Source organism: Phyllobates terribilis, unplaced genomic scaffold, assembly GCF_046119375.1.
Source record: "Phyllobates terribilis strain yellow unplaced genomic scaffold, ASM4611937v1 Scaffold_12__6_contigs__length_324123572, whole genome shotgun sequence".
NCBI lineage: Eukaryota > Metazoa > Chordata > Amphibia > Anura > Dendrobatidae > Phyllobates > Phyllobates terribilis.
In genome coordinates this window covers 301,275,636-301,287,294 of record NW_027362772.1, presented here as the reverse complement: position 1 = coordinate 301,287,294, position 11,659 = coordinate 301,275,636, and the positions used below count along the sequence as shown (strand labels likewise).

Genomic DNA, 11,659 nt, shown 5'->3' with positions numbered 1-11,659 from the left:
CTCTATATACAGGCACAGTGAGTATCTGTAGCCCTATATACAGGCACAGTGAGTATCTGTAGCTCTATATACAGGCACAGTGAGTATCTGTAGTCCTATATACAGGCACAGTGAGTATCTGTAGCCCTATATACAGGCACAGTGAGTATCTGTAGCTCTATATACAGGCACAGTGAGTATCTGTAGCCCTATATACAGCACAGTGAGTATCTGTAGCCCTATATACAGGCACAGTGAGTATCTGTAGCTCTATATACAGGCACAGTGAGTATCTGTAGCTCTATATACAGCACAGTGAGTATCTGTAGCTCTATATACAGCACAGTGAGTATCTGTAGCTCTATATACAGCACAGTGAGTATCTGTAGCTCTATATACAGCACAGTGAGTATCTGTAGTCCTATATACAGCACAGTGAGTATCTGTAGTCCTATATACAGCACAGTGAGTATCTGTAGCCCTATATACAGGCACAGTGAGTATCTGTAGCCCTATATACAGCACAGTGAGTATCTGTAGCTCTATATACAGGCACAGTGAGTATCTGTAGCTCTATATACAGGCACAGTGAGTATCTGTAGCTCTATATACAGCACAGTGAGTATCTGTAGCCCTATATACAGGCACAGTGAGTATCTGTAGCCCTATATACAGGCACAGTGAGTATCTGTAGCTCTATATACAGCACAGTGAGTATCTGTAGCCCTATATACAGGCACAGTGAGTATCTGTAGCTCTATATACAGCACAGTGACTGATTACAAGATTGTAGACACCTGTGATGATAATTAGTGGACATAACTTGATTTAACATGTCCCTTTTGTCACATTATTTTCAGGGGTCCCATCATTTCTGTCCAGGCCGATTCATCAGATTAATTTTTTTTTTATTCTGTCTGACTTTCATCTGTTCATTTTCATAGATTTTTAATTTATTATTACTTTTGTCAGATTCAAGTTATTTCTGTGACCATTGTGGGGTTTTTCTTTCATTAAACGAGGGGCACCAACAATTTTGACCACGTGTGTAACGTGGTTCATTATTTCCATGTGAGAACATTGGAGCCCCCCTTACTCCCGGACTCCGCAGCCGCCATTGTTGCATTTTCAGTGATTGATATCAGTCTCGTATCTAACAGTTTTGCGCTCTTTGCTCATCGCGTCCCCCGTAACAGGTTTTCAGAAGCTCTTCCCACCCTGCGTGCACCGATCTTAGGCTCCAGCCATGTACATCAATCTACTTCTCCCCCCCCAAACTCCTCAGACGTCAGAAGTGCCCACCCGGCCATCTCCAGCCGTCCGTGTTTAAGGAGAGATAATGAAATTTAAAAAAAAAAAAAAAAAAAAAAAAGTTTTGTCATTTTCCTAGAACTTTTAACACTTTATTTTTACTTTTTTTTTGTGTTGTGACTTTCATTTGTAGCATTTAGAGATCCAGAAGTTTTGTTTTTTTTTTAAGTCAAAAAGTTCAGTGACCCCCCAAAAAAGTTGTTTTTTTGTCGCTTTCACTATGGTTTTTACCTAAATAGGTTAAATTTTATATTTTGATCTTGCGATTAGTCACTTGTACTGTATTCACATATGGCAGTATATTGTGAAAAGCTCCTAGCTGGGCTCTACAGGAGTACCAAGATGGCGGTGACGGAGGCCATAGTAAGTCATCATCAGGGCAGGAACATCTAAGGTCGTATATTATATTTAATAGATACTGTACGGGGCATTAACCCAGTTTAAGTAATAAAAGCTTTTCCAAATTGATCAACAAGAATCTTCAAAAAAACAAAAGTTTGTCAGTACTATAATCTATAATGGTCATATATTCTGCATTACCATAATAATTAAATATTGTTACCATAGCTGCAGTTTTAAAGCGAATCTAAAAAAAAAAAAAAAGTCATCTGTCTGCAGGTCAAGAGACCAGTTTTTAGTTTTATTCCCACTGTTCCCCAGTGTACTCGGCTTTTTATAAATACGGTTCCAGGGTTATGGGCCTTTTTACTTGGTGCTTACGGACCGTATTAGGGTGCAGAAGTGTTATAGGAGGAGCGGCTGAGATCAGTAACGGCCCAGTTACATTATTATTATTTTGCATTGCTTATATAGCGCTATCCTATTCATCACCGCTGTCCCCATTGGGGCTCACAATCATCCTTCCCTATCACTAAGTCTTTGGAGTGTGGGAGGAAACAAACACGGGGAGAACATACACTGGGCAAGAAAGCATTTATAGGAATACTAGATGGTGGCCCGATTCTAGCGCATCGGGTATTCTAGAATATGTATGCGGCCGACCGGGCGCAATCAGCAGAGCGGTGTTTAAATTTGGGGCCCAAATCGCTGATTGGTCGAGGCCGGCAACCGCGACCAATCAGCAAAACGGTGTTAAAATTTGGCGCCTATATCGCAGATTGGTCACGGCCGGCGGTCGCGACTAATCAGCGGAGCGGTGTATAAATTTGGCGCCAATAATGCTGATTATTTGCGACCGGTAACCGTGACCAATCAGCAGAGCGGGGTTTAAATATGCCGCCCATATCGATGATTGGTGGCGGCCGCAACCAATCGGCGTCGTATTATTGAGGACCGGGGAGCGGCGCTGCCTGTGCGGGTACTTCCGCTGCGAGCAGCTGGGAGATGAGCGGCTGCTCGCAGCAGAAGCATCCCGACCGGCGGCGCCGCTCCCCGGTCACACTTGCCGTCAGGAGATCATAGCGCTGTTTAAATTAGGCGCCAGTCTCGCTGATTGGTCGTGGGCAGCGGCCGCAACCAATCAGCACAGCGGTGTTTAACTTTAGCGCCAAGATCACTGATTGGTCGGGTGCGGAGACCGCGACCAATTAGCGAATCGTATTGGTGAGGACCGGGGAGCGCCACTGTCTGTGCGGCTACTGCCGCTGCGAGAAGCCGGGACATGAGCGACTGCTCGCAGCAGAAGTATCCCGCCCTGCAGCGCCGCTCCCCGGTCCTTCCTTGACACCCTAGCCGCTGATCTCCCGACAGTAGCCGCATGGTGTTACTATGGTCCTGACATTTGTGTTCAAAATCGCTGATTTGGGCGCCACATTTAAATAGCGTCCGCGACCAATCACCGATCTTGGCGCCACATTTAAACACCGCTGTGCTGATCGGGCAGCGTCCGCGACCAATCAGCACAGCGGTGTTTAAATGTGGCGCCAAGATCGGTGATTGGTTGCGTCCGCTATTTAAATGTGGCGCCCAAATCGGTGATTGGTCGCGGGCAGAGGCCGCGACCAGTCAGCACAGCGGTGTTTAACTTTTGGTCCAAGATCAGTGATTGGTCGCGGCGAGAGATCGCGACCAATCATCGAATCGTATTGGTGAGGACCAGGGAGCGCCGCTGCCTGTGCGGCTACTTCCGCTGCGAGAACCCGGGACATGAGCGACTGCTCGCAGCAGAAGTATCCAGCGCCGCTCCCCGGTCCTCCCTTGACACCCTAGCTGCATGGATGTCAGCGCCGCTGCCTGTACGGCTACTTCCGCTGCGAGAACCCGGGACATGCACGGGCGCTCGCAACAGAAGTATCCCACCCTGCAGCGCCGCTCCCCGGTCCTCCCTTGTCACCCTGGCCGCATGGAGGTCAGCGTCGCCGGCGGTCGGGAGATGAGCGCCTCGCGCCGGTCATCTCCCGGCTGCATCGCCGCTGAGCTCCGTCACGCAGATGAGCCGCTAACGGCCGCCATCTTTTTTCAGAAATCCCGCGGCGCTGATTGGCCGCTGCTGGACCAATGAGCGACGCGGGATTTCCAGGACAGACAGACAGACGGGATAAGACGATTATATATATATAGATTCTGCCCCATCATTGGCCCGTGTCTTCATGCCGCACATTAGCTGCTTTGGCGGTTGCCTGGATCATTCATGAAGGCCATTAAGTCACGGTTCTCGGCAGCACATTGCCCTATGTAAAGGAAGGATGTGCTGCAGATACTGTATTGTTTGTTCCCATACAGTCTGTCGGCCATGTGAAAAGGCCATTAAGCAAGAACTGATTGACTTAGATGAGAGCAGATCGACTCCATCTATGGGCAGAAATCGGCCTCTTGAGGGGCATCTGTTAGTAAGATCACCCCATCTACATGGGTAACAGGAAGCTGATTAACATGATACTTTGAGATCTGCGATCCGATGTTTCATTCAGAAAAAAAACATGTATTTCTCTGGAATATGTAAATAACCTGTTAAGGTCTATGGGTGGGACACAGATCCCCCTGAGACTCCGCCTCCAGATTGCTTTATACAAAAGGGGGCGTTACCAGTGTGAGAAACGTAATGACTGACAGTGCCGCTCTCTGGATCTACATGTCTCACACTGGTAACGCCCCCTCTCATTTACAATAATCTCTGGAGGCGGAGTCTCAGGGAGATCTATGTCCCGCCCATAGGGCTTAACAGCTCATTTACATATTGAGAAAGCGTGGATTTCTCTGGAATAAGACATCGGGTCGCAGATATCAAGGTATCATTTTATTCAGCTTCCTATGACCTGCAGCCAATATAGACGGCTTAGGAGGGTTGGTCCTACTGACAGATGCCCTTTAAGGATGTGCGGTTCTCCGTCCTGGAGATACGTGACCTAGGCGGAAAGATGATGGGGTCGGGGAGGTTTTGAGTCATCCTGTCCCTCTATAGTCAGCCTTCGGGTGATAACAGAGAACAACAGATTAGCTGCTCAGTAAGTGGAGAACGCTGTAGGGTTACTGTCCCTTTTGGGGTTTGGTTAGATCAGTGCGATCCCTGGTACGACCAGTCGTATTTCGACTGTAGGACCGGATTAACGTGAAGCTTCCAGTCCTCATGCGCTGAGATTGCCGGGATCAATGGTCACACTGCTGTTCGTCACCCTAATTCCATACCAGCCGGCCCAAAACTGGGTGTCTTGTCCACCATGTTGGAAATATATGTAACGAACCCCAGGACCGTAATTTCTGAAGGTGTATTCAATCTGTAAGGAATAATGAGAGGAGAAAAGCTGTAATATCCCAACAGCCGATACTCCATCTTATCACCGTATCCACCCCTGAAATCTGATCATCAGCGGCCCAACGAGGGGGATTCATCACAACCAATCAGATTCCAGCTCCCATTTCTCAGAGACACTTTGGAGAATAAGAGCAGCAATCTGATTGGTTGCTATGGGTCACAGCTCCCCGGTAACCGCACACAGCAGACAGCTACCTGGGCCCACTCGGCGTTACTCCACTGCTCTATAGTCACCGGCTCCGGCTGAAACTCCTCCATCACCGTCTTGTCTTGTGACAGCAGCTGTACGAGAATCTGGTAGCGGCAGCCGCAGTCGAGTCTGGCGGCGTACCTGCGGAGATGGGACCCGAGACAGTGCTGTCATGGCGGCCGTATCAGTCGTCACCCAGCTTTCCCAGAAAACGGAAAGGAAACAGATTCCTTAAAACGGATCACGTACCAGTCCCGGACAACTATACTGGGCTGCACGACGTCCATGAACTCAGCGGGGTACCCCTCCTTCTTCAGATCGATGGTCTGCGACTTCAAACACAGTCTGGAAGCCAAAAGAAAAGAAAAAAAAAAAAAAAAAAGAGTAATGGGAGGAGCCAATAAGAAAGAGACAAGGGGGAGGAGCAAAAAGTGAGAACGTATTGCTAGGTAGCCTGGGTGACTGAATTAACGGCCGCTCTCATATGGGGCTAAGTGAGGAACCACTTTGCCGCCATCTTTATTATATGGGTTTGCTGCATCCCCGCCTAATCTAATCGTATGGCTGTCACTAATAGGCTGTGTGTGAACAGCGCCCTATACAAGCTTTTTTTTTTGGTGTGTGCAATCCTAAGAGAAATAAAAAGCACAAGAGCGGAATGTGCAATTCCTGAAGGAGCGGCAGCAGGGCGGAGGCCCTATACACGCACCCATAAGAGGTGACAAAATACTTCTTCGCCTTCTCGTCTGGTAATGGCCGGCCGTAGGTTCCGGGCAGTTTCTCCACCTTCCACTTGTCTCCGCCATCTTTTTCTTTTTTCCAGTGCTTGAAGTTTTCTGACAAGAAACAACGCACAGAAGATAAGACGGCGTGAGGACGGGAAAAATCCATCGAAATCCGTAAAAGTGAAAGCTCCGGATCGTTTCCCCCTTTATGATTTTTTGGTTTCACTTTGACTTTACGAGAGGAACTTACAAAGAGGATAAATAATTGGTGGAAATTACCATCTCCCTGACGGGTCGCCCCCCACCGAAAAATCCCCACCGCCTGATACTGAGACGATTCTAGGAAAAACCCATATGGCCGCCGCTGCCACAGGAGGGTCACCCGGAATTACCCAACTGCTGAATGGATAATATGAGACCCGGGTGGAGGATGGATCCATTATACGGCAAGGAGGCAGCTGCAGTAAAATTTAATGGCGGCCATATTGGTTGTAGCCCTCCTTTCCCAGAAACAGGGCGGTTTTAAAAAAAAAAATGCCGCTTACACTATATGGCAGTATTTGAATATGCATAGCGGCTTTATTTGGGCACTGTGCTGCCAGTGTGATCATATTTGGCTTCTGTGGGATGGGATTTTCTGGGTGCTCTATAGCAGAATCATTTGAGCTGATGGGGCACTGTATGGCGGTATGTGCGAGTGTACAGTCATTGTTTGACCACCGTGTATGCTCGACCTCTGTTTATGGGGCTCCTGGAAATAGCGCAGCGAAGCACAGTATCCTATAACCAACGATATTGGGATCGACCCGTTAAGCAGCGACGCTGCGGCCGTATGTGAGCGCTATACGCAGACACACAGCTAAAACCTCATGGCCGTTCCATCACACACCGTATCATGCAGGAAACAATACCCCCGCAATACACTGCCACACATGACACTTCTGCTACTGTAATGTTACGGTCCCCCCCCCAAACCCAGAACCCCACAACTATTTCAGACCCCAAAATTAATTTGTATCCCGTCTGGTGTAGCCTGCACCGGGCTGTGACACCGTTCAGCATCAAGAAGTGGCTTGTGGCGCATACGACACTCCGATACTGAATGCAGCCAGCCCCCTCTCCCCCCACACGCTATACATCCATCTGACCCGCAGCCAGCCCCCTCTCCCCACACTCTATACATCCATCTGACCCGCAGCCAGCCCCCTCTCCCCCCACACGCTATACATCCATCTGACCCGCAGACAGCCCCCTCTCCCCCCACACGCTATACATCCATCTGACCCGCAGCCAGCCCCCTCTCCCCACACACGCTATACATCCATCTGACCCGCAGCCAGCCCCCTCTCCCCCCACACGCTATACATCCATCTGACCCGCAGCCAGCCCCCTCTCCCCCCACACGCTATACATCCATCTGACCCGCAGCCGGCCCCCTCTCCCCCCACACGCTATACATCCATCTGACCCGCAGCCAGCCCCCTCTCCCCCCACACGCTATACATCCATCTGACCCGCAGCCAGCCCCCTCTCCCCCCACACGCTATACATCCATCTGACCCGCAGCCGGCCCCCTCTCCCCCCACACGCTATACATCCATCTGACCCGCAGCCAGCCCCCTCTCCCCCCACACGCTATACATCCATCTGACCCGCAGCCGACCCCCTCTCCCCACACTCTATACACATCCATCTGACCCGCAGCCGACCCCCTCTCCCCACACTCTATACACATCCATCTGACCCGCAGCCAGCCCCCTCTCCCCACACTCTATACACATCCATCTGACCCGCAGCCGGCCCCCTCTCCCCACACTCTATACATCCATCTGACCCACAGCCAGCCCCCTCTCCCCACACTCTATACACATCCATCTGACCCGCAGCCAGCCCCCTCTCCCCACACTCTATACACATCCATCTGACCCGCAGCCGGCCCCCTCTCCCCACACTCTATACACATCCATCTGACCCGCAGCCGGCCCCCTCTCCCCACACTCTATACACATCCATCTGACCCGCAGCCAGCCCCCTCTCCCCACACTCTATACATCCATCTGACCCGCAGCCAGCCCCCTCTCCCCACACTCTATACACATCCATCTGACCTGCAGCCAGCCCCCTCTCCCCACACTCTATACATCCATCTGACCCGCAGCCGACCCCCTCTCCCCACACTCTATACACATCCATCTGACCCGCAGCCGGCCCCCTCTCCCCACACTATATACACATCCATCTGACATGCAGCCGACCCCCTCCCCACACTATATACACATCCATCTGACCTGCAGCCGGCCCCCTCCCCACACTATATACACATCCATCTGACCTGCAGCCGGCCCCCTCCCCACACTATATACACATCCATCTGACCCGCAGCCAGCCCCCTCTCCCCACACTCTATACATCCATCTGACCCGCAGCCAGCCCCCTCTCCCCACACTCTATACATCCATCTGACCTGCAGCCAGCCCCCTCTCCCCACACTCTATACATCCATCTGACCCGCAGCCGACCCCCTCTCCCCACACTCTATACACATCCATCTGACCCGCAGCCGCCCCCTCCCCACACTATATACACATCCATCTGACATGCAGCCGACCCCCTCCCCACACTATATACACATCCATCTGACCTGCAGCCGGCCCCCTCCCCACACTATATACACATCCATCTGACCTGCAGCCGGCCCCCTCCCCACACTATATACACATCCATCTGACCAGCAGCCAGCCCCCTCCCCACACTATATACACATCCATCTGACCAGCAGCCAGCCCCCTCCCCATGCTATTCGTCCATCTGACCTGCAGCCACCGGGTTCTTTAGTAAGTTCCTCTTCTGTAGATGTAGAAAGTAGAACATCTTCCAGTCCGGCGGGTTACGGATGCAGCGCTTTGATATAAACCCGTCCCGCTGACATTTTGTCTTCCATAGAGCGGGCGAGTCTATAATGTCTCTCCAGAGGGCACAGACCGGGCGGCAGCGACGGATCACATCGGGCGCAGGGACGGCAGACAGGATTTCTAGCAGCACTCCTTCCGGGATGGCGTCCATATCGCTCATCCTCCACCCTGGGAACGATAAATGTATAAATATGGTGGTGTCACTGCCCGCCATATAGTGAGCGGAGATGGAGCGCCTGCACCCCTTAATAAGCACAAGCTCCTCAGGGTCCTATCTGTAGGACTGTCTGTTCTTAGAGATCGTCCACAACTTTTCTGTGCCCGGTAATGTCCTCTGAACAATTCAGAAAAGATAAATTAAAGCCCCTCTAAGCCACCTGCCCCCACATTGGTCCTACAGCCCAGAAAGAGTTAAACAACAAGTCCAGCACTGCTACATTCCTGCACTTGCATATAATGAGTCCTCCCTGTGGACCCTCAGGGTCTCTTACCTCCCTGCAGGGTCTCTTACCTCCCTGCAGGGTCTCTTACCTCCCTGCAGGGTCTCTTACCTCCCTACAGGGTCTCTTACCTCCCTGCAGGGTCTCTTACCTCCTTGCAGGGTCTCTTACCTCCCTGCAGGGTCTCTTATCTCCCTACAGGGTCTCTTACCTCCGTGCAGACCCCCAGCTCTGCTCACACTCCTTCCTGTAAAAGCCTGATGACATCATCAGAGTCAGGTGACTACTGACAACTATCAGACATTTAAAGGGGAAGCGAATAAAGAAGAAAACTCCCATCAGAGGCGGATCTTGTCCTGTCACCCCAATCGTTGCCCATATAGGAGCGCAGTCATCTGCCGCACAATGGGGTCATCACTTCCTGATAATTAAATGTCCCAGGAAAAGTTCTGACACTTTTTTTTTTTTTTTAATACACTTTGCGCGAGATTCATTATTGCATTTGTGGCTTTTTTTTTTTGTTGTTGCACTTTATTCTTTTTAATTTACTAAGTCTATTTCATTTGCCTTTTCTTTTTTTCTGTTCACGTTCGTCATCGTAGACATGATTTGGGATTTCCAGTTTTTTTTTTTTCCAGATAATTCATCAATTGAAAGTTTACAAAAAGTTTTGCCAAGTTGCAAAAAAAAAAAAATGTCGCAAAACTTTGCAACATTGCACAAAGAAATGTTGGACTTTTCGAATGTCCTCCGGTCGTTATATCTACATCTTTGATGTTTTTGCTCAAAATCTGTGACGTTTCAGCGGAAACTTCATCTTTTCACACGAAAAAGGTTACGGAAAAATAAAGTGCAGTTTTGATTCTGCGTAAAATTCGTGAAACGCGTGCAACATTATGAAGAATTTGGTGCCAAAATGTCAACGGATACAAGAAAAAAGTGACTTCAAATAACCTGCAAATTATGAACTGGATCCTTTGTATCAATGTTTCTCCATTTTCACAATCTCTGTTAGCTGTCAATGAATGGAAGCATGCTTGTAAAAAGAAGTACAGACCTAATACATCTCACAGCTGAGGGTTTGCTACAATTGTATCCAGGCTACATAATCCATTGTGAGCTGAACAGCCGATTCCCAGACTGATATATAACCTCGCTCACTTTCCAAAAAGTTGTCCAATATTTTGCAAGTTTCCGCTGGGGTGTAAATTGCTTGATGAATCGGGGGCCGACTTTCCAAAAAGTCGTAACCAATTGCTCCTTGCCGTCCTGGTACCCTAGAGGTTACAATATGTCCCCATTCACATTGCGATGTAGCAGGAGAATAACGTGATCGTTGGCTCACGACCTGCTGCTGTTTACCGGGTCTGAACTGGGACTGAAATCACACAGCCCCTCGCTGGCCATCCCCCCCTTTCCCAGATTGGGTCTCTATTACTAATATTACCCTGCTTAGAGGAAATCAAGATTTACTACAAAACCCAAATCAAGAATAATACCGCTACATAAGATTCACTATTATTAACAATAATAATAATAATAATAATACCGCAATAATAATATTGCAATATAACTGACAAATACCATCAGACTACACAAAATATCTCCTGCATATATAGTAGTGATGATACCGCCATACTGACCATTAATCACAACCACTATACAGTGACCATATAATGGTAACATCAGTGTTACACCAGTGCTCTGCAGACCATATAAGCGTGTGCTGTGCAGCAGAGGCAGAGGCGTATCTGGGGGGGGAGCTGGTGGGAAATCTGCCCTGGGCACAGCCAGCATGGGGGAGATTGGGGTATTTAGTGTGCGGGGGAGATTTAGTGTGGGGATTGGGGTATTTAGTGTGTGGGGGAGATTTAGTGTGGGGATTGGGGTATTTAGTGTGTGGGGGAGATTTAGTGTGGGGATTGGGGTATTTAGTGTAACGGGGATGGGGAAGAATTAAGGACACAGTTTGGAAAGCAAGGAAGAGACAGGTGCAGACACAGTATGGTGAGTGGGGGGATGGTGCAGATACAGTATGAGGAGTGAGGATGATGGGATGTGTGAGGAGACAGTATGGGGAGCCTGGAGGGATGTGTGAGGAGACAGTATGGGGGGAGAAAAGTGTGAGTGGGCACAGAATAGAAACTGAGTAGTCTGTGTGGAAGTGTAGCATGGGGGTGGGGGTGAAGGGCAGTATAAGGGCACAGCCAGGAGGGGACAGATCTTTTTATTCAGGAGCATTATACTGACACTGTATCTTTAAGGGCATCGTGTAGGGATGTGCTGCAGAAGACGGGAGAAGATGGAAGTCTGCACAGACGAGCTGTGGATGAGAAAAGTCATCATGGAGTCTGGACAAGATGAAGAAAAGAAACAGAACAACTCCAGAG

General features: G+C 49.5%; 1 protein-coding gene across 1 annotated transcript; it reads right to left on the bottom strand.

Annotated features, from left to right (window-relative positions):
* Positions 1-1,903: 1,903 nt before the first annotated feature.
* Positions 1,904-9,628, bottom strand: FBXO44 (F-box protein 44). Its single transcript, XM_073657232.1, has 6 exons — positions 9,481-9,628; positions 8,731-8,997; positions 5,902-6,028; positions 5,442-5,537; positions 5,198-5,333; positions 1,904-4,964 (listed from the first exon to the last, which is right to left on the bottom strand). The coding sequence occupies exons 2-6, from the start codon at positions 8,987-8,989 to the stop codon at positions 4,815-4,817; spliced, it is 768 nt and encodes a 255-aa protein (XP_073513333.1). The 5' UTR covers positions 8,990-8,997; positions 9,481-9,628; the 3' UTR covers positions 1,904-4,814.
* Between the last annotated feature and the right edge of the window lie 2,031 nt (positions 9,629-11,659).

Bases quoted from the DNA above. Each gene is read 5' to 3' on its own strand.
- FBXO44 (XM_073657232.1), bottom strand. From the start codon at position 8,989: ATGAGCGATATGGACGCCATCCCGGAAGGAGTGCTGCTAGAAATCCTG. The intron at 6,029-8,730 runs GTCAGATGGACG...GTTTCTTGTCAG, and splicing joins AAAGAACCCGGTGGCTGCAG to AAAACTTCAAGCACTGGAAA. The intron at 5,334-5,441 runs GTACGTGATCCG...CCATCTCCGCAG, and splicing joins AGTATAGTTGTCCGGGACTG to GTACGCCGCCAGACTCGACT.